At 43.6% G+C, this 23,335-nt stretch overlaps 1 protein-coding gene across 4 annotated transcripts in view; it reads left to right on the top strand.

Annotated features, from left to right (window-relative positions):
* The first annotated feature begins 1,816 nt into the window (after window positions 1-1,816).
* The window catches only part of ADAM19 (ADAM metallopeptidase domain 19), a 92,122-nt gene continuing 70,603 nt past the window's right edge, over window positions 1,817-23,335 (top strand). The window contains exons 1-4 of one of the 4 annotated variants that reach the window (XM_086412635.1): window positions 4,653-4,668; window positions 4,752-4,822; window positions 4,957-5,042; window positions 9,696-9,766. In XM_086412635.1, the coding sequence (XP_086268761.1) occupies window positions 5,031-5,042; window positions 9,696-9,766 (83 nt within the window). In that variant the 5' untranslated portion in view covers window positions 4,653-4,668; window positions 4,752-4,822; window positions 4,957-5,030. Of the gene's footprint in view, window positions 2,311-4,652; window positions 4,669-4,702; window positions 4,823-4,956; window positions 5,043-9,695; window positions 9,767-23,335 lie in introns of those variants that run through there. The other 3 variants (XM_086412633.1, XM_086412636.1, XM_086412634.1) reach the window with 3 other exon arrangements.

Here is a 23,335-nt window from a genome sequence, read left to right as displayed (position 1 = left end):
ACAAAAGCACTAAAATCATTAAGGTGACATTTGCTCCTCGTGACTAGCAGCAAGCATCTCTCAAAATGTGTGCTTGACTGCATGCACACCACCCCTCCCCCACCCTTCCCTAAAATCATATATAATTCTGACCTGCCCTTTCTTTGGAACAGCTCTTCAGAGCTACCTGAAATGCTGTCTCCCAGGCTATAGTCCTCATTTTGTCCCAAATAAAACTTAACTCACAACTCTCATATTGTGCATTTTTTTCCAGTTGATACTTGTGAGAAGGACATGAATTTTGGGGACCACAGAATAGAATGTTACAGACTAAACTATGTCCCCAAATTCATATGTTGAAGCCCTAACCACTCAAATGCTGTGTGACTGTATTTGGAGATTGAGTCTATAAAGAGGTAGTAAAAATTAAAGAAGATCATAAGAGTAGGGCTCTGTCTGATGGCATTAGTGTCCTTAAGAAGCAGAAGACAGCAGAGCTTGCTTTCTCCAAACAAGTAGAGAACAGGTCATGTGAAGCCACAGCAAGAAGGCAGCCACCTATAAGCTGGTAAGAGAGGCCTTATATGAAACCCAACCAAGCCAACACCGTAATCTCAAAACTATAGAAAAATAACCTCCTGTTTTCAAGTCACTCAGTCTTTAGTTTTTGGTTATGGCAGCATGAACAGACTAATATATTTTATTTATGCCCACTGGTTTCAATAGACATACCTACTAATTTTCAGGTATGCCTTTTCCTTCCCAAAACAGCATCTTGTTTTAGCTGTACAACCCTGAGTTTGAAGGAGACAGAGTGGAAGGAATAGATAACAACAGATCTGAGGCTCAGACTTTGCCAGGGATCTTAGGCAAGACAGGTTTTTTTTTTTTTTTTTCTGATTGTCAGTTTGTGTGTTAGTTGCACAATTGTGTCCAACTCTTTGCAACCCCATGGACTGTAGCCCACCAGTCTCCTCTGTCCATGGAATTCCCCAGGCAAGAATACTGGAGTGGGTAGCCATTCCCTTCTCTAGGGGATCTTCCTGACCCAGGGATCAAATTCCGGTCTCCTGCATTGCAGGCAGATTCTTTACCATCTGAGCCACTTGGGAACCCCCAGTTTATTCATCTGTAAAATAAGATGTGCTGTAAGAAGCTCTGGAACTATTCAGATGTGGACTTGAATCCAGCCTCAGACTTTAGCTGTGTGACTTTGAGTAAATTACTTAGCCTCTCAGGTTTGGTTTTCTCATCTCTAAACCAGGATACTGTTAGTGCTTACTTTAGGGGATTATTGGGCTAATGAAAAGATACGATGTATACAAAGTCCCTGGAAGATTTTAAAGGGCAATAAAAGGTAATTCTTCTAGATTAATTAAATAAATTGACATATGTAAAGTGCTGAGAACGGTGGAACTTAGGAAATGCTGTATAGGTCTTAGTTATTATTTTCTTCTTCTAGCAGACAGCAAACCTTCAGTAAGTGACAGTCATTATTATTATTATTTTCAAGTCTCATCTCCCTCCAATTTCCTTCAAACCCCTAAATGCTAACCATCCCAAATGCCGGTTTCCCCCAATTCAGCCCATGGGCTTTTCCGCCCTAGTCCGTCTATCTAGGGTTTTCTGCTCCATTTCGCCTCCTCCGGAGCTCAGATCTCATCTCCTCTGGGAATCCTCTCTTCATCACCCTGCTCCTCCCAGTCAGATGGAAAGGATCCTTGATTTGTGTCCTGCTAAGAAAACAACTCCGTGTAGCACTTAGTTCTCTGTGCCAGGTTAACTCTTTCGGAGCCTGCCTCCAAGAGTGGAGGCCGGTGCTGGTGAGCAGCCTCTTGAGCGACACCCAAGGCGTCTAGCCCAGCGTGGGACAGAGAAAATGGGCTGTGCAGAGAAGGGTCCAGTTTAATTCCTACAGACTCGAGCCCCCAACCCTCCTCAGGCAGCGCCCACCGTGAAGAATCCCTACCCTTCCTCAGGCTCGGAGTCTCCCTCCCTTGATCGCCGACACCTGAGCAGTTTCCCCAGCCCCTGCCCCACCCCCGCGCCAGGCTCAGGGGTCGCTCTGGCTTCCACCCAGCCTCCTCCTGCCCCTCCTCCAGCCCCCGGTGGAGCTGAGGGGCGGAGCGAACGGTCAATGGCTGGGAGCGGGCTGGGAGCTGCTGGGCGACCGCGGTGGATTCCAGAAGCGCGGCGGCCTGGTTAGGGGGCTGGCATGGCCGCGTGCTGGTGAGCGCTGACTGCGCGAGGGGCCAGCTGCCACCATGCCCCGGGGCGTGGGCATCGCCCAGCTCTGCCTGCTGGTGCTCGCCCTGCCTGGATGGACGAGAAGTAAGGAGCGGAGCGGAGGGAGTGGGGGTGGGTGACGGGGGCTTTGTAGGTGGGTGGACTGGGGGACCTGGGTGGACTGGGAGACCTGGGGACCCCCAGCAGCAACTCGGAGCCGCGCCCCTGCTGTCTTCTAGCCCAGGAGCCCCGGCTTTGTTCCCACGTTGTGCGCCCCGGGAGGTGGTGGAGATGCGGGAGATCCAGAGCAGGCAGAAAACAGTGGGTCCCTCCCCGGCTTGCCTCCCTCTCTCTCCTTTTCCTCTGTTTTTCTGGCTTTTCCGCTGCTTTCCGAGTCTCTCCTCTTTTCTCCAGTCTTTGTGTGTGTGCCTATAAATACGTTTGGATAAAATTGGAACCATACCATATGTACGGTTTTGTGTCTTGCATATTCCACTTCACTTTATGAGCATTTCCACATCGTTACATTCTCCAACAACATGGTTTCAATGATTGTAAATTCCGCCAAGAAATCGCAGAAGTACAATTTTCAGAAAGTTAAAAACACGACTCATACAAATATAGGATGGAAGATTGGCAAAGATTGATCTGATTCTTCAGAGAGGCAGTGAATAGAATGGTAAAGCTAGTTTAAAGCACTAGAGGAAAGAGGAGTGATACGGGCATTGGAGACAGTGTTGAAATCCTGTACTGGGACAGATACAAAAGTGGTCAGTGCTCCATGGGACCAAACAACCATAATTCTTAGTTATCTGTCTATTACGCTGGAGTCATTTGCATCTCTACCAGACTGAAAGTTATAGTTAACACAGATCTTCGCAGAGTATGTAGCCTTTAATTACTAGTAAATAAAGGCAAACAAAGGTACATTTCCCTAGATAATTCACTAATCTGTGAAAAGGCCTGCTAACCAATGCTCCAAATGTGATATTGAAAGGACATCCTATTTGCTCTTTTTGCTTTATTTCCAAGGTTTGAACAGTTTTTCTTAAGTTGTACTGTATTTCTCCATTACTGAGCCTAGCTTTCCATAATTTTTGCAATCATAAAGATCATTTCATTCCTTTAAATGTTCTATTAAATATCATAATTCCTTTTTGTTGCAAAGAATCTAGATTTATCAGAGCCGCTAGAGCAGAAACTGTCTTTCTGATTCCCCAGTGAGTATCTGACATCTAGCATAGTGTTTGGCCTGTGGTTAGGCACTCAGAAAATGTGTAAATGAATGCACTGCTTCTCATTTTTACTAATATGATGACACTAATGTAGTCTAATGACTTTTTTTTAGGATATATTTTGACTGAGAATGCATCATATCAGTAATCTGAAACGGAAGTTAATTACTCATCATTGGGCCAGTGTAACAGAACAAATATGGCCATCTTCTATGTAACTCATTATATTCTATGCGATTCATGTGGTTAATTTAGAAAGAATAGATTTTTGGAGTCTTCACTTAGGACCTCAGAAGTTGTATAGATGTGGCCTATTCTTACCAGAGACTAATTTACTTAGGTCTTGAGCAATTACCACTTTATTAAGATTGTCTGCAACCAGTGTTTGAAGTCTGCCCTGCCTAGAACAAGTCTGTCCGCAAACAGATTTCAGTTCACCTTTTCTTCAAAAACAGGAAGCTTGTTACCTATCTCCCAGGGTTGTGCTGAGTACAGAGATCTGGGTGGTGAGATTTATTTGGAAAGTAGGAAGTGATATGCAAATGCAGCCTTGCCCTTAGGAAGTTCAGGTTAAAGCAATGATGCTTTTGTGGACCGGGAAGCACTTTCACAATAACTCTCCCCATTAATGATGTGAGGTGGGCAGGTGGGTATCATTTTACAGATGAGAAAACTGAAGCACAATGTGAATAATACCCAGGGGCTTGCCCTCCTGATATACCCAGAACCCAAACACTTCATTCCTCTCCACTGAGGTCATTCTAGTCTGAGTTACCAGCAACTCTGACCAGGGCTCCCCCCACAAGGCTCCATCCTTGCCTTCCCGCTTCTACTCTCACCCCTGCCCTTACAGCACTTCCACCCTTTCAGTCTCCACCCAACCTTCAGAAAGGTCTTTCACAAACTGAATACAGATCATGTTGCTCTGTGTCTAAACCCTCCAGTGCCTTCCAAGTCACAGGATTTATAATAAAATCCAGACACTTTCCATGCCCTCTGTGATAGCAGACCCCCTATCTGTCTTGCTGACCATATCTGCCAATTTCCCCTCTCATTTGCTCATTTCTGGCTACTTCTAACTTCTGCTTATTCCTTAAACAGGCCAAGCTGTTTCTGCTCTTGCTGATCCTTTTTCCTCGGACACTCTTAGACCCCTAGATCGTTGCATCTTCTTTCCGGTCCCTCAAGTCTCAATTAAGTGCTATCCTTGAAGATCATCCTAAAATAGGTACCCCCTCTTCAGTGTCTCTTTATTTTATGACCCTGTTGTACCACATGAGAATATTTGTGTCATCCTCTTCCCATCTCTAGAAAGTAAGCCAGTGAAGTATACACGGATCTACCACTCTATTACCAGCACCTGGCAGAGTGCCTGACCCATAGTAAGTGCCAAGAGCCTGGAATCCACAGGTCTCCTAACACCCCAATGTGGAGTCTTCCCTGTTGGCACTGCATGCCTGGCTTAGCTAGGGTACAGAGGTCTGGGATTCCAGTGACGTGTTTGCTGTATTGGCAGGAGGAAGTGGGGAAGGCAGCCCCCAGCTGCAGCATGAACTGATAATACCTCAGTGGAAGACTGCAGAAAGCCCCATGAGAGAAAAGGTAAGACTCAAAGCATCTCATTTTCACAGGCAGAAGCTAACAACTCTGTTCTGTGAGGCTTGGGGGTCACCTACTTAACTTTTCTGGAGGTGCTACTGGTTATCCCATTAGTTCTGTTTCTGGCCCACTCTGTCCTCTGTGTACTCCAGTTTTGGAAATCCTCGACGGGACTTTCCTTTACTGTGTGACAACCTACTATAACACTTCCAGATGCCAGTAGTTGAGGAAACGAAAATCCATGTTAATGCCGGCATAAGCTAAATGCAAGTATGTTTCACAAAAATCACTGACTCTCAATTGGGGTTGATTAAATGTCGTTAGTTTTTTTTGCTCTGCATAATATGTGGTTCACTTTATTGATGAGATGATATACTTGGAGAGAAAAATGACAATCCAAACTATTTTAAAAATAAGAGGCAGGGTAGGGCTTCCCAGGTGATTCAGTGGTAAAGAATCCACTTGCCAATGCAAGGAGACGTGAGCTTGATCCCTGCGTCGGGAAGATCCCCTGGAGGAGGAAATGGTAACCCACTCCAATATTCTTGCCTGGGAAATCCCATGGACAGAGCAGCCTGAGGGGCTTCAGTCCATGGGGTCGCAAAGAGTCGGACACGACCGAACAACTGAGCACACATGCAGGGACCTAGTACTGCCTTAAGTCTGTCTTAAAATCCAATAATCTTAAAATTCAGTAGGCTCCTTGGGCCACACCACCAGCAGAATGGATAGGCCTCATCGAGGGGATTGGGAATAAGACAGAAAACATTATCCCGTTCTTGCAGGAAGGACCTGTGCATCTAGGATAGTCTTTGGTTCTGGTTCTTATAGCTCAAGTGAGACAGGAAAGAACTAGAAAGGAAGATGTGTTTGCTGTGAGCCAATAACCAGCTATCGGACCTTTCACTTTCTGAGCGCAGTTTTCTCATTTAAAAAATAGAGCTTAGAGGGGATAAGAAGGAAGAGGACTGGAGAGGAGGGGTGCTTAATAAGAGTGCTTTGGGTTCAAATGGTCAGTGATTTATTGGGCAACATATAACAGCAAGATTATAGTAGGAGAGAGAGGAGAGAGCAGTGTCAGGAAAGATTTCAGACTTCGAAGTCCTTGAGTCTGGAAAGGTAAACGGAGAGTAGAAATGCCCAGAATCTGTGAAATTATGGCTGGAGGAATGCAGACATGTCCAAAAAGTGCTTCAATTTGGAGGAAACTTACAGCAAAAATATTAGGACAAATGAAAGCAAATAATATTTTATCCTAAAGATAATAAATGCATGGAGTTCATTTCATCCAAAACTAGGAGAGACTGAAAATAGCTTCAGGAAAAGTCTAGACAAATTAATGGATGGACATCCTAGGGCAGGTTATTTTTAAAAATTAAGATCTTGGATATCCCAGCCTATCCATTATTGTCCGAGGAATGGATCTGATACTTTTATAGATGCCTCTCTGTTCTCTCCAGATGTGGGATGCCGGGCATCCTCAGGAAGGGCCTGAGAAACAAAGTGGAGCTCAGATCCTGTCTTTGTTCCCAGCCATTGTCTGCCTAGGATCTGCCCAGGTCATTGTCCTTTGTAGGACTAGCCTGGCACCGTAAATATTTGTTGAACAAATGAATGAATGTCAGAGGGAGAGGAGAGGTAGGTCTCAGTCGGGCATCTTATTCTCATTCACGTAATTACTTCATTTAGCAAATGTTAGTTGAACACTACATACTAAATATACATATACTATGTCTTAAGGGGAATGTAGACATGTAGTATAGATTTCCAATACCCTGTACAGCTGAAGATCTATTTAATCTACCTCTAAAGAGAAAGGCATTTAAAACCCTGCCCTGGGGAAGTATAAACAGTGGGTCAACTCCCTTCACTTCCTAGGAAAGGTGATGTCCCCCCTTCCTAGCACAGAGTAGAGTTGCAAAAGAAAAGTCTGAGTAAATCTGGACAGGGAAGCTACATGAATCTTTGTAGTGCTGTTTCATTGTTTTGGTTGAAACATCTCCTGGAAACAGGAACATCATATTAAATATCAGTGTCTGAGCATCTTCCAGACTAGAGAGCAATAGTTTTGGATTAGCCACTTAAGTATTCATACTCAGGCTGCAACTTGTATCTCTTTGGGGGAGAAGTGACAGTGGTTTGATTTGTGTCAACCTTCCTTCTTTGTGTGTGGACTCTAGGCCACCTTCCTCTTGGAAAAGGGAATAGATACAGCTCTATTGCTGTGTGTATTTTCCTCAAGTGCCCACTTGGGACTGTGTCCCTGATGCTTAATGTGATTGGGCAGGGCCCTTGGTCCATAACTCCCCAGAGTAAAGCAACAAACCAGAAATAGGTATGGGTAGAGCTGAATCCGGGCATCAGAAAATAGAGAAGTGAATTTCTTTTTTTTTCTTTTTTTTTGAGAAGTGAATTTCTTAGTGCAAGTTTTTGCATAAACATCCCTGTCGCTTCCTCTTCCCGTGTTTTTGACATGTCCCTTAAGAGAAGTGAGTAGGATAAATTTGCAAAACAAAGCAAAGGACAGGGTTGCACAAGCATCCAAGATCATAATGTTCGGACCACATCAGAGCCCTTGGTGGCCAAAAGCCTCAGGGATGCCCAGGACCCTAATGGGAAATGGGGTTTGAAGCTGATAAGAAGAGAAATGTGCTTAGAAGAGGCAGGCCCCCCCAGAGGTGGCAAAGCAGGTGACGTACTTGCTCCTACATGCCAAAACTAAGTTTTGAGGCTGACCTTAAAAGGGATAGAGGCTTTCCTCTAGCAAGAGCTTCATGTGAATTGAAAGAGACTTCACGAGTTTATCAGTTCCTTGGTCCCAAATTGGAGAATGTGCATCTAAAACACCCGAAGAATCGATCCTTTTAAAAATGTTTAAATACGTAAATACCCTGTTTTAATTAAATAATTTCTGCCTTTAAGAAAAGTTCAGCTGTGCTAAATTGAACTTTTGTTAAAGCATGAAAGTTTATGGTGACTTGGATTTCTAATGTCTTTGAAATTTTGCACAGTAATTAGATAAAAGGAGATTAAAAGTCCATTTCTGAAAATAAGGCCATTATAAAAACATGGGAAAGTGCACAAAATAAAATTAAATTGAATTATGATCTCACTGAGCTTCTCTGGTGGCTCAGTGGTAAAGAACCCAACCTGCAGGAGATGCAGGTTCAATCCCTTGGTCGGGAAGATCCCCTGGAGAAGGAAATGTCAACCCACTCCAGTATTCTTGCCTGGAAAATCCTATGGACAAAGGAGCCTGGTGGGCTACAGTCCATGGGGTTGCAGAAGAGTAGGACATGACTGAGTGACTAAATAGCAACAAATGACTCACTAACGAGAAGCAACTATGGTAACCTTTTGGTTTATTTCTACTTTTGTCCCTTTATAAAAATATGTATGAATAAAGCATACAGTGTTATGTTTTAAACCTTTGTGCTTAATCGTTATCATGTGTACTTTCTTGATAATCTAAAAATGATTGAAAGCCATAATTTTGCATGGCTGTCTAATGTTTTGTCATATGAATGGATTATTGGTTATTTAACCATTCTCCTACATTTGGATTATTTGGATTCTGTTTCATTAGTTATTATTGTAAGTAATGAGCATCCTTGTGTATAAACCATTGCCTGTGTTTCCATTTGTTCCCTTCAGATAGAATCTTCTATAGGGTTTCAGGGTCTAAACATTTTTAAACTCTTGGTTCATACTGTCAGCTTATTTTCTGGTGAGCAGGTATCAGTTTAAATTCTCATAGGTAGGGTGTGAGAGTGCCCATTCTATAGTATACTCTGCTGCATTGTGATTTATGTTTTTGTTTTTTTTTTTAATCTTTGTTGCTTTGATTTTTTAAAAGATATCTTAAAAAAATACTTTTGGGTGGGGGGCAGTTACCAGTGATGCTGAACATGTTTTTAATGCTTATCGACCATTTATATGATACCTTAAATGGTCTATTCTGGGTATCTAGCTACTTTGGCTCTTAGTAAATTTTTTGTGTAAAATGTATCTTTTGGACCTTTAAATCCTTACTTGGAGGTTCTTCCAGTTGTCTCCTCTGAGAGGATTGAGGGGTATCCAAACTGAGAGCCACTGTAAAATGAGTCCATGATGAAGAGGCTTTCCCTGGTATCTTAAGTAACAGTCAACATGTAACAGGGGCTTCCTGTGTGCCAAGCACTATAATAAATTCTTATGTTTACTTTGTCACTTAGTCCTTACAATATCCCCACAAAGTTGACTATTACTTCTGTTTTACAAATGAAGCTGAGCTGTAGGGAGGTTCAGTAGCATGTCTGATTCCATGGCTGTAGTGTTGAAACCTACACTTGATCCCAGATCTGACTCCACTCAAATTTGCTGTCCAGAATCGCGTGTCTTAGGGTTTGCCTTTACCAGGCCTGCATGCAGGCACTTACACCACATTTAGGCTTGGAGTTTCTTTCCTTTGTCTTTGAGGAGAAGGCAGATGGGGGAGGAAAGTGGGTCCTTCTGGGACTGAAGTTATTTCATATTTGGGCTGCAAAGGCAGTTGACCCTTTCTCATTCACTTCCTGTGGCTCCATCCATGTCAGAGCTCTGGCTGGATCCTCTGCCTCCTCCCTGGGAGCCTCGGCCTGCTTTTCAGAACTGACATTCTTTCGTTGTTTCTTTTAGCATCCACTCAAAGCGGAGCTCAGGGTGATGGCTGAGGGGCGAGAGCTGATTCTGGACCTGGAGAAGAATGAGTAAGTGGACTTCTCCTTTGTCTAAAATGAGACAACCCACTTGTGTGTCAGCGCCGGACGCAGGTGCCACTGGCTTGGAAGGAAGTAGTTAATGAAGTGACCCAGGCTGTCAACCTGTAGTTCATTTATTGGGAGCATTTTTGCAAAGCCTGCACTTCCACCATCTCTTGACTTGCTGTGAAATTACTGGACTGTTTACCGTCTTCCTTGAATTTCCTCAAGCTGGGGAAATTTTGGGGGCCTCTTAGGGTTCACTGTCTGTGTGTGTGTGTGAGAGAGAGAGAAACAGAGAGACACGAAGGAAGGGATGGGCTGGAGGACTTGGGCAGCTGTCTTACTCGCTCCAGCACAGTGCATGGCAGGAAGTGAAGGAGATGAGAGGAAAGCAGCAGAGAGGAGAGAGGCGAGGTGGGGTGTTTGGGGATTTGACGCTCAAACCCTGACTGCTCCTTCTCTTCTGGGTCAGCTACATCTGAGCTTCTGCCAATAAGGGCATGGTCAGCAGTCTCCTGGCTTCATCAGCCTGGTTCTTCCATATCCCCAGCCTCATTTGTCTTGGGTGGCTGCCTCGCTCAGAAATATTTCCACATTGATTTGCTGTCAAGCACAGTTGTATCTTGATTGATGTTATTGAGCAGGTAAATAGACATAAGGCATGGCTGCATGTGTTGCCCATTTTTTGACCAATCCCAGTCTGTTTTGGGCACTGGAGAACTTTCCTTACTTGGCCAGGGCCCTCTGAAGGCTTCTGCTGTCTCCTCATCAACAGTCCTGCTTACATTCTGCCACACAGACCTTGCAGATAAGGCTGCATGGCTCAGCGAACTGCCTGTCTCCTCTTGGCAGCCTGTGGAGTCCCCTGGAAGCAGATGAGTAATCACACACATCACTGCCAAGAAAGGGATAGATAGGGACCTTTCCATATCCAGAAGGATGGGAATGACTGCTCAGCTTGGGTGGAAAGCAAGAATATAAATTATTCCAAATTTGGGCTTTTTGGACACTTGCGGAGGAGGATGCGTGGTGTTGGAAGTGCATTATAAGCATGACTTGAGCAGTGTGTGCAGTGCTCATCCGTGTCTTTCCTTTGCCTCCAGGATGCGGTGGCCTTTAGGAAGCCAGAAAAATGGGCATCTCAGTCATTTTTGCTGCTTTCCTCCTTGGAGTGAAAGCAGTCCTTTCCTCGTGCCTTCGTCCTGAAGTAAAACCGGCCCAGGAATGTGTTCTCTCTGTTCCACTTCCCTGGAATAGACCTGGCTGGCTGTGTTTGCCGAGACCGTAGGCCCTGTCTGCCTGGGATTTCTCCTTGCATTGTCTTCCTCTGGTCTTGCAGGGAAGTCTCTCAGAGGGTGTGTTCTTAGTCTCTCTCAGGTCCTATTTCAGTTTCGTACAGTCCCAGCCCTCTAGCTCTAAACTAAAGGTTTCCTATTGCTACCTCCATCTCAGCCGTCCTCTCCTGCCTCCATTTAGAGTATGTGACTCCTCAGCTTCCTCTGAGCTGCCCATGTGATGGGGTTGGTGTCATGGACAAACTCTTGGGAGTTGGATTGGCCAGGCAAGGACCCCGAGACTCATCCTTCCCTCATATTTTGTAATCTTTATAAGAGGTCATAGGAAGTTAGGGCACAAAAGTGCCTTGGAAAACACTGAGTGCAGCAGTCGTGTGCGTGGAAGCAGAAACTTCAGCTCAGAGAAGGAAAGGAACTTGTCTAAGGCCACACAGCAAGTAAAGGGGAGAGATGAGATGAGGATCGTTTCGGTCACAGAAACCCAGATTCGGCTTACTAGCTGATTAACCCGGGGACACATTGCTGGGTCTTTTGGAGTCTCAGTGTCCTTACTTATAAAATGAGGATAGTAACACCGGCCTCATAAGCGTGGCTATGAGGGCTAAATGCGGTGATGTACACAAAGTGCTTACAGAACACACAGTAGATAATTGACTACTAGTGTGTCTTGTTTTTTTTTTTTAACATCCCATTCTGAGGTTCCAGAGGAGAGCCCGGAAATGTGGTTCAGTTGTCTGCTGCCGGGAGCAGCTCTCTTGTTTCCCAGTGATCAGCAGTGGGCTGGATATGGTTCCTGGCCTCTTCCAATTGGCAGAAGGCAGGAGGTCTGACAAAAATGGAAGCAGCAGAGCCAAGCAATATGACCTCACCAGGTATCCCTAGGGAAGGCTTCCTGCTATTTTCGTCTAAACTGGGCTTTTTGTTTTTGGACATGTGTTAGCAAGCGGAACTCCAACTGCACACGACTTCCTAGTGTGTTTACTTCCCAAAGCCCTTTCATTCATGGTGCGTGCGAGCCTGGATTCAAAACAGATTGGGGGGGGTGGGGAGGGGTTTGGAGGAGGTGCGGCTTTTCTGATTTTCAAATCTTATAAAAAAAAATGGTAAACTTTTTATCATCCTGTGATATTTGAGGGGAAACTAGGCCCCGTGCTAAGGGATCCTCATGCTCTGATTCTTAATATCCTCAATTGATTCATTCATCTTCCTCATCTCGGATACATCTATAGCATTCTAGGCACCAGAGCAGGTAGTGCAGATCCAGCTGTTGGTAAAATAGGTCTACCTTCTTGGAGCTTGTATTCCAGTAGGGGTGAGCAATAAATAAACAAGCAAATGGTGACAACTGCTATGGAGGAAACAACGAAGCATTAGGGCTCTGAAGAGGGAGCGAGGTGCTGTTTGGAACGGCAGCCAGAGCCAACCTTGGTGGTGAATTGATATTTGAGTCCAGACCTGAAGGAGCTGAGGAAGTGAGCCACATGAACAGCAGGGAGATGACGGTTCCAAGGAGCAGGAACAGCTGCCGAGTTCAAAAACGCTACTAGACTATGAAGGTTTCCCTTCCCAACCACATTCCCCCACATGTTAGATTCTCAGGCCTCCCAGGAGCAGTGGACAAGGACTCCTGGAACTGTGAGGGCAGGGAGAGGACATTTCTCATTTCTTTCTCATCATCCCGAGGTGTCTGGCCTTCTCTCATTTAATCAAAGCCCAAGTGCTAATGCGTGGCCCAAAATAGCTGTGAGCCAGCCTTTAATGGAATTCACACGTGGAGAGATTGCCAACAATGGTGAGGATGCAGGAGTGTGGGGCTTGGGCCAGGAACCAGGATAGCAAATGGGTCTTCAGCTCAGGCAGCAGACGCCCCAAGGTGCCTCAGTTCCATAGCGTGGCCGGCGGCAGCCTTTTTCCACTGTGAAGCCGCTCAGGATAAACGGCCGACATTCCCACGGGGGACACACACCCTTTCTCCTACAGATTGCAGGTGGAAAAGAGTGACATCACAAGGATAATCTGAATGTGGCTTCCATGTGGGATCCTGACCCTGCCACTTACTAACTGTATGTCCTTTTCAAGCCTCAGTTTCCTTATCTGGGATATAATATATCTGAGTTCCACACTTAGAGCCATGGGGAGGACAAAATGAGGCAGGGGCCAGCGTAGTGCCTGACTTGTACTCTGTATACCCTGTAGGAGGCAGCTGCTATTTTTTTCTTGCTTGTGGTTTTTTAATTGCAAAAGCAATGCATACTCATTGTGAAACTTGTAGCAATACCAAAGTATAATGAGTAAAAGAATGAAAGCCTCCCGCCCACAGGGCCCACCATGGACCTGTTCTCTGTGAGTGAGAGCATGCACATAGATACGCACGGGCACAGTCACACAGAAGCACAGCCAGGCTGCTACTTTTGTGATGACTCAAGAGCAGAAATGAGACTGTACTGTACATATTGCTCCACACTTATCTTTACAGACTCAACTGAAGTGATGAAGGTAGTATTCTGCTCTAATAAAATATATGTTCCGTTTTGTTGTTCAGTTGCTCAATCGTGTCCGACTCTGTGACCCTGTGGACTGCAGCACTCCAGGCTTCCTGTCCTTCACAGTCTCCCAGGGTTCGCTCAAACTCATGTCCATTGAGTCAGTGATGCCATCCAACTATCTCATCCTCTGTCGCCCCCTTTTCCTGCCCTCAATCTTTCCCAGCATCATTGTCTTTTCCAGTGAGTCGGCTCTTTGCATCAGATGGCCAAAGTATTGGAGCTTCAATTTCAGCATATGTTCCCTACTGCTGCTGCTGCTAAGTCGCTTCAGTCGTGTCTGACTCTGTGCGACCCCATAGGCGGCAGCCCACCAGGCTCCCCCGTCCCTGGGATTCTCCAGGCAAGAACACTGGAGTGGGTTGCCATTTCCTTCTCCAGTGCATGAAAGTGAAAAGTGAAAGCGAAGTCGCTCAGTCGTGTCCGACTCTACGCAACCCCAAGGACTGCAGCCTACCGGGCTCCTCCGACCATGGGATTTTCCAGGCAAGAGTACTGGAGTGGGTTGCCATTGCCTTCTCCTAGTTTTATGTTTATTCACACCTATACTGATCATTTGCAAATGTTGGTGCATAGCTGTGGTTAGCAGAACCTGACTTGTGACTGGGACTCTGTGGAACAGTGGACAGAGTACTGAGCTCAGAGACAGGTGATACAGAATTGGTCAGCAAGCCAGTTGGCCCTGCTGGGCTTCCACCTTCTCATCTGTTGTATGGGGGTTTTGTCCCATTTAGGCTCTACGAGCCTTTCCTGCACTACCTGTTTAAAGGACACTGCATAAGTGGAAAGTGAAAAAGAAGTCCCTGCCTCAGGGCATTTGCTCCCCAGTTCTGGAGACATTCCTGGAAAGAGGGGGCAGTGAGATAAAGGCAAATACCCCCAAAACCACAGAAGCTGAGGATGAACTGCTAACTCAGGACCCATTGTTTAAGCAACATAAACACAAGGAAGAAAATTACAGGGAAGAAATTACAGGCTGCTATTTTCATAACCCACAATTTTGAGGCATAAATCCATAATATTTGTCTTCCGTGTAATTTCCCCCAGACACTGAGGACTGCCTCATCAATCCAGAAACCATACTGGACAACAGCTTGTTTGCTGAAATCAAATGGAGTCTTTCTTCACTGTAGGCATCTGGACATCTGGATGCCTCCAGGAAGATATAGGCCCTGACTCTCTCCCTTCTCACTTTTTCCCCAAAGGAGGGAACACTGAACTGTTGAACCTGCTCGCAGGATGCTCAAGGTCATCTTCAAAAGCAGATAAGCAGCCCAACCAGTGGGCGCTGTGCCTAGAGGACCTTCGGCCACCTACTTCTCTCTGCTCATCCCTTAAACACGTTCTGGAACTGTCATCTCTTCATCAGACTTCCTCCCTTGAGTCTAAATGATGCTAAGATTTAGATTTTGGCTTGGGAAAGGGAGAGATCCCTTGGTCTCACCACAGCCCTGTTAGCGAAAGAGAAACAGAGTTTGAACAAGCCTGACTTTTAAGAGTGGATATTTGTTGTCTTTTGTGTGTATATCTACCTCCAGACCTCAAGGGGAATAGTAATTGTCAAGGCAGAATTTAGGTATTTGGAGGTTTACTGGTTATTGTACCTACTACTACTTCTGACTTTCATCTCTCCTCGTATCTCTAACTTCTTTTCAGTCCCTCGGAGATATCTTAGGGATGGAGACTTTTTGTTATCCTGGAAATCAAGCTGCAGCCTGGAAAATGAATAGCTGTTCACTGCTAATGGAGTGATCCAGCTCCTTGTTTCTTTTTCTTCAACCCTATTTGAGTTGTATTTAATACTGGAGAACCCAAGAAGGGGAGAAAGGCAGAAGAGGAGTTTTCTCAGCAATAGGTTGGGTGGGTTAGTCACCACTGCTTACCATTGCACTTCTCTTCCAAGGAGGCCTGGTGGTAATACTAATACATAGTTGATCTGGAGCAAAACTCTGCATACCAGCCAGACCACGGACCTCTTCCCGGCTCCCTGCTTCCTTGTGGGTGAGGAATAGAGTTTAACATCTTATCTAGGATAAAGGACAGCTCTCTTTGACCTTCTCTTGTCAGGAGCTTCATTTATTGTTGGCAGAATTCAATTTCCTGGATCAAAGAGAAGCTTAAGAAAGGCTTAGGCATATCCCAGCACTCTCGGTAAACCATGCTTCACTGAAGTGCATTTAAATGAGTCACAGACATATGGCTTACATTTCACTTAAAATACACATGGCTTAAGAAATTGGAGGATATCGTTCTTTAACCAAGTATTTGGCAGATCCAAAGTATTCAAAATGTTTTTCCAAACTCAGCATACAGCTGGGCTCCCCATTCCCTGCAGCTGAGATCCTATAATTCCGTTAGACCAGTGCTGAGGAAACCGTTAGATAGATGGGTGGGGACATCAGAATTTGCAGAGAGCTGCCTCCAAGTGGCTGAAATTTTCTTCAAATATATATATATATATTTTTGAAGTACCAGGAACTGGAATTAACCCTGCTGCATTGACTCTGAGGCAGTGAAGGCATAAGTGGATTTAAATTCTAAGTGCTAGGTTAGGCACCTTGCCCCAGAGAGACCACATAGTCCTGTCTGAAATGCAGCTTCCAACTGTAGCTTTGTAGATGGAGATTGATCTCACGATTCCCATGTTGCCCAGAACCCCTGGAGTTGCAGACTGGATTGCCAGCCAATGTGATGTGGTCTTTCTAAAAGCTAAATTCTCAGCCCCACCCCTTAAGCAGGGGCTCCATTATTTCTGAATCATTAGAAACATGATACTGCTTTGTTAGGGTCCACTGTGTAAACTCAGTCTCAGTAACTGGAAATGGTGATCTGCGTGGATGCAGCTAGACAGTAGCTGGAAGGGAGTATCAGGCAGCACCCACAACTGTAATAACCTAGATGTGTTGATTTTTTTTTTTTTTAATTTTTAACTGGAGGATAATTACTTTACAATATTGTGTTGGTTTCTGCCATACATCAAAATGAATCAGCCATAGGTATACATACATCCTCTCCTCCTTGAGCCTTCCTCCCACTTCCCACAGATGTGTTGATTCTGAAGGCTGTGAGAACGTAAGGCAAAATGCCTAATCCATAGTAGGATAGGCTTGGGTCTTGGTGCTGGAAGGACCCAGATTCAGTCCCGGGCACTGACACTGTCTGGTTAGGTGGCCTTCAGCAAGTCACTTGTCTTCTGAATGTTGTTTCTTCTTTGGTAGTCACCATAATGCTCACTCATTAGTGAGCATTAACTGAGGGCCACTCACTGTGCAGAGGCACTTCACATACCATCTTATTTAATCCTCGTGGCAACCCTTTTGAGAAGGTATGAGTATTATTCACATTTTATAAATGGGGAGGCTCTCAGGCGGAGCCAGGAGTCAAACTCAGGTCCGTTTGCTTCTTACTATACTTTACCTCCACATAGAAAATGAAAATAACTTCATTGTGGGTAAGGTAGGCTGAGAAATGTTCCCTACCCCCCAAAAGACCCACATTCTAATTCCTGGAACATGAGACTATACTGCCTTATGTGGCAAAAAATAATCTTTCTAAGTGTGACTTAATGAAGGATTTTGAGAAGAGATGATTCTGGATTTTCTGAGTGGGCTGTAAATTCAGTCACTAGTATTTGTAAGAGGAAGGCACAGGGAGATGTGCTCACAGACCGAAGAGGAGAAGGCATTGTGACCACCAAGAGGGCAGCGATGCAGCCACAAGCCAGGGAATACAAGCAGCCCTGGAGGGTGGGGGAGGCCAGGAATGAAACCTCTCAGACTGAGTCCAGCTTTGCTAATACCTTGACTTTGCATTCTTGACCTCCAGCACCCTGAAAGAATAACTTTCTGTTGTTAAAAAAATTTTTTTTTCCTGGTTTCTTTTTCATCTTTTTTTCTCTTTTCTTTTTTTGGCTGGGGCAAGTGGGATCTGAGTTCCCTGACCAGGGATGGAAACTGTGCTCCCTGCAGTGGAAGCATGGAGTCTTAACCACTGGACCACCGGGGAAGTGGCTAACTTTCTATTGTCTCAAGCCACCCAATTTCTGGTAATTTGTTACGCACTGGGCACAGGAAACAAATCCACTATGTTTGTGAGCCTTAGAGATAATGTATTACGATGTGCTTAGTATCATTACAGTGCATAAGTAAGCTGGTTTTCAGTACATGTTAACTTTCATTAATGTAAAATCATGAGCAGATGTTTTCTAAAGTGTCTTGGTGATGCAAACCATTGCATATGGCCCCTGTGAGTGTTTTCAAGTAAGAATGACAAGAGAAAAACATGTTGAGACATAGCATGTGTGGTTACAGTTTGTCAGCGTTTCCCGAGTTCTGGGTCATGTTGTGTGATGCAGTCTGCCTTCAGGCAGCTTCTGGCTGAGGAATGATCGTCAGAAAGGGATAATGATATCGTCAATCATGGTAACAGCTACAAAGTAGGAGATGCCTTTATAGCAGGCTCTGTTGTGCAGTCTCTACATAGTTCATCTAATGGAATCATCACAGCAACCCTGTGGGTTGTCGTTACCTGTGTTAGTCCTGTTTGGCAGATGGAGACCCTGAGGCATGGGGCAGCACGAGTTGGTCACAGTCACCTGGGTGGGAAGGGTAGAGCTAGATCTCTTTGACTCCAAGCCCAGGCTCTTAGCTGTGGCCTCAGATTGCCTCGTGGAAGCCCTGTCCTTACTCAGTATGCTCTTCGATGAACACTTGGTGTTCTCTGATATTCTGCCTGCCTTCTTCCCTTTCCTTCTGCCTTCCCTGGTTGGATTTGGATTTCGGTGGATTGTAATGATGTAACCTCGGCATGTTAGATTCAGAGTCTGGCTCCTTGTACCTACTGGAGGTGTAAGCTTTGACAAGTTGCTTTACTTTTGCAAGTCTCAGTTTCCTCATCCACATGATGGGGCCAATAGTAGTGGCCACCTTGTCAGATGTGGTGTGTTATTCGATGATGCAGTGCTCTTCGAGGACTTACTCTGTGCCTGGTGCACTGTGAGAGCCCAAGAATCGCTATTATTTGTATTTTGCAGGATGAGAAAAACATTTAAGAATGTAGTAAGAGGGAATTCCCCTGAGGTGGTTTCCAAATGTAATTAGGAAGACGACCTTAAAGTCCATTGCCCTTGGGAGGAAACTCACTTCTGCTCCCCTGCTGTGCCCTGTTTGACCTAACTGTATCTCCAGAATACAGCTTTGCAGGGTTGTCCAGTCGGCCAAACTGTACCTCTTGTCTCTGCCTACAGAATCTGTGCCCTCCCTAGGCGAGGCTCTGAACTGTCTGATAAGCAGGTAGAATTTGTTCACCATTTCCGGCTCTATCTCCTTCCAGGGACCTGCAGCCAGGGCTGCCTGTGTAGCCAGGAAGGATGTCCATGGTTTTCTTTTGTCTCAAGCTTATTTCTCCTGGCAGCCCTTCAGCAGGAGCACAGGGTAAAATGAATGGAAGGAAGCTGTCAACTGCCCTGTTGGCCTTAGATGGACCTTTGTCAGAGCAAAGGGAAGCTGTGTATTTGGAGGAAGTCGGGAGTTGATTTTTGAGTTTGAGGAACCCTTGACCATCAGCTGTTTACCTTAAGATAACGATAGCTGACATCCAATGAGTGAACATTTACCATGAGCATACTATTTTACATAGTTTTTTTTAACCCTGTATATATTTCCATGTAAATTTATCCAAATGGGGTCATACTATAGCTTAAGTTTTATTATCTGTTTAAAAAACTTTTTTGAAATACAGCATAAGAATCATCAATTATTTTTTTAAAAATTACAGAAGAAATTTTTGGAGTGTTTGAAACTTTGACAATAAAATTCTAGAAAAAATTACACAAGTAATAAAGTTTTGGGCTTCCCAAGTGGCTCAGTAGTAAAGAATCTGTCTACCAATGTTGGAGACTCCGGTTTGATCTCTGGGTCAGGAAGATCCCCTGGAGAAGGAAATGGCAACCCACTCCAGGATTCTTGCCTGGGAAATCCTATGGACAGAGGAGCCTGGTGGGCTACAGTCCATGGGGTCACCAAAGAGTTGGAAGCGACTTAGTGACTGAACAACAAAATAAGGTTTTAAAATAAATGAGATCATACTTTATGTACCATTCGTAATTTTCTTTTTAATTATTTGGCTTCAATACCCTTCCACATTAGCTTATTTATAGACCTATTTCATTCTTCTTAATGATGACAGAGGATTCCACTGAATGGTTTCTCGCTGTTACAAGTAATGCTGCCATAATAGTCTTATGCATAATCTTTAAACATATTTGCAAATATTAGTGTAGGATAAATACCTCACAGTAGAACTGCAAGGTCATATAGCATATATGTCTAACATGTTTTAACTTTTGACGAATTGTGCTTCCCATTCCACAGATTCCTCCTCAAAGGCTGTACCACAGTTTGGGAGTCTCTTATGGATATATTTCTATGTAAATTTATGGGATCATTTTTAATGGCTGTATGATAGTTCATTTTATGTGTATGCCATAATTAACTTTTAAAATTTCTTATGATGATTTTGGGTAAACTCTGGGAGTTGGTGATGGACAGGGAGGCCTGGTGTGCTGCAGTCCATGGGGTCGCAAAGAGTCGGACATGACTGAGCAACTAAACTGAACTGAACTGATGATGGAAAATTATCAAATGTACACAGCAGTAGAGAGAATGATATAATGAATCCCCATATACCCATCATTCAGATTCAGTAAAAATCAGGATGCCATGATTAATTTAATCACCCATTTTGATGGGTATTCAAGCAATTTTTTCCTTTTGTTTCTCCCCCACCCCCATTTTTACAAATAGTGCTAGAGTGGACACCTTCATGTTCTTTGAGAGGCATGTCTGGAGGATCACTTCCTAGATGTGAACCACTGGGTCACAGGGAATTTACACAGAACATGTGGGCAGATAAAGGCACTTTGCTTTTGGCTTCTGTGTAAGAAACCCACTGCCTGTGTTGAGAGAAGTTGTTTCACATGCTGTCACTAACTGGTTAGTTGCTGAGCTTGGGCAGTTGCTTTAAATCCAAACTTTGGGGTTGTTTTTTTTTTTTTTTACCAGCTTTATTGAAATGTACCTTACATACCACATAGTTGATCTGTTTAAATAAGTATGCCATTCAGTATTTGTTAGTTTATTTACAGAGTTGTGCAGCTATCATTATATTCTAATTTCTGAACATTTTCATCACTCTAAAAAGAAGCGATTAGCAGTGTTACAGGTTGAATGTGTTCCCCCAAAGTCATATGTCAGAGTCCTAACCCCTTCTACATCAGTGTCCTTATTTGGAGATAGTCATCGTGGATGTAATTAGTTGGGATGAGGTCATCCCGGAATAGCACCTAATCCAGTATGACTGGTGTCCATATAAATAGGGGAAATTTGGACACAGACGTGCACAGAGGGAGAATGCCATGTGAAGACTAGAGTGAAGTTATGTGGCCACAAGCCAAGGAAATAGTAGAAGCTAGGAGAGAGGCCTGGAACAGATCCTTCCCCAGTATCTTCAAAGGAGCATGGCCCTGCCAATGCCTTAATCTTATGTTTAACTTTTTAGAACTGTGAGATGATAAATTTCTATTTTTTTAAATCTCTAAGTCTGTGATACTTTGTTAAAGCAGCCTTAGCAAACGAATGTAAGCAGTTACTCCCCACGTTTCCCCAATGCCATCAGCTCTAGGCAACCACTAATCTGCTGTCACTATAGATTTGCTTACTCTGGATATTTCATATAAATGAGATTATCCAGTTTTTTTTTTTTTTTGGTGACTGGCTTCTTTCACTGTGTAATGTTTTTGAGTTTTTTCCATGTTGTATAGCAAGCATCTGTATCTCATCCCTTTTTATTGCTTTATAGTATTCCATTGTATGAATGTACTACCCTGTGCTTATCCATTCATCAGTTGATGGATCTCCTGCCTTTTAAGCCAGAGCTTACTTAACTCCACTCTACAAGTTTGATTTCAGCAAATTAAAAAAAAAATTGAAGTACAGTTGGTTTATAGTGTGTTAACAGCTGTAGTACTGTAAAGTGATTCTGTTATATATATATTCTATTAATATTCTTTTTATTATGGTTTATCAGAGGATATTGAATACAGTTAAACACCATTCTATATATAATAGTTCACTACTGCTAACCCCAACCTCCCACTCCATCCTTCCGCCAGTCCCTCTCCTTTGGCAACCACAACTTGGTTCTTTATGTCCACAATTCTGTTTCGATTTCATAGAGAGATTCATTTGTGTTGTATTTTAGATTCCACGTGTAAGTGATATCATATGGGATTTGTCTTTCTCTTTCTTAGTTCACTAGTATGATAATCTCTAGTGGTACTCATGTTGCTGCAAATGGCTTTATTTGGTTCTTTTTTATAGTTGAGTAGTATTCTATTGTGTATGTATATATACCACATCTTTTTTTTCATGTTGTTAACACTTATTGACATACATAGTTCTTTTTAAAATTAATCTTTTAATTTTTTTTTTACAGTATACCTTGTTGGTTATATATTTTAAATATAGCAGTGTGTGCTACATCTTCTTTATCCATTCATCTATTAATGGACATTAAGTGTTTCCATGTCTTGGCTGCTGTGTATGTATCTTTCTGAATTATAGTTTTGTCTGGATCTGTATCCAGGAGTGGGATAATTGTATTTTTAGTTTTCTGAGAAACCTCCATACTATTTTTCATGGTGACTGTACCAACCTTCATTTCCACCAACAGTGTAGGAGGGTTTCCTTTTCTCCACGTTCTCACCAGCATTTGTTTTTTGTAGGCTTTTTAATAATGGTCATTCCCACTGGTGTGAGATGGTACCTCATTGTAATTTTGATTTTCATTTCTCTAATAATTAGTGATGTTGAGCATCTTATCATGTACTTTTGGCCATCTGTATGTCGTCTTTGGAGAAAAGTCTGTTTTGGTCTTCTGCCTACTTTTGAATTGGGTCGTTTGTTTTTTTGTTGTTGAATTGTATGAGCTGTTTGAATATTTTGGAAATTAAGCCCTTGTCTATCACTTCGGTGGCAAATACATTCTTCTATTCTGTAGCTTATCTTTTTATTTTGTTTCTGATTTCCTTTGCTGTGCAAAAGCTTATAAGTTTGATTGGGTCCCACTTGTTTATTTTTACTTTTATTTCTATTACCTTGGGAGACTGACCTAAGAGAAGATTGGTATGATTTATGTCAGAGAATGTTTTGCTTATATTCTCTTCCAGGAGCTTATGGTGTCATGTCTTATGTTTAAGTCTTTAAGCCACTTTGAGTTTATTTTTGTGGGTGAGTGGATGTGTTCTAACTTCACTCATTTACATGCTTCTGTCCAAGTTCCCCAACACCACTTGCTGAGCCTTTTTTTCCATTGTATATTCTTACCTCCTTTGTCGAAGATTAATTGATGGTAGGTGTGCGGGTTTATTTCTGGGCTCTCTGTTCTGTTCTGTTGATCCACATATCTGTTTTTGTGCCAATGCCATGTTGTTTTGATTACTGTATCTTGGAAGTATTGATTTCAGCAAGTATTGATTGAGCATCTCTGTGTAAAGTCCTGTGCTAGGTGTTCTAGGGAGTAGATGCAAAGACCGTATCCTTGCCCTCCAGCTATTTACTCTCTGTGGGAGAGAATATACTCACACAGCATAATAAGAGGCTGGTTATGGATTTATTTAATAGAGTTAAAAGTAAAGCGCCAAGGGAGCCATAAGGAAGAATTTCTGGTTGGGGGTTAGA

This window comes from Bos grunniens, chromosome 7 (genome assembly GCF_055505025.1).
Source record: "Bos grunniens cultivar Pamir isolate PY7600 chromosome 7, Bosgru_T2T1.0, whole genome shotgun sequence".
In the NCBI taxonomy this organism is placed as follows: Eukaryota; Metazoa; Chordata; class Mammalia; order Artiodactyla; family Bovidae; genus Bos; species Bos grunniens.
The sequence above is the reverse complement of the archived record's forward strand: the minus strand, read 5'-3'. Positions and strand labels throughout refer to the sequence as shown.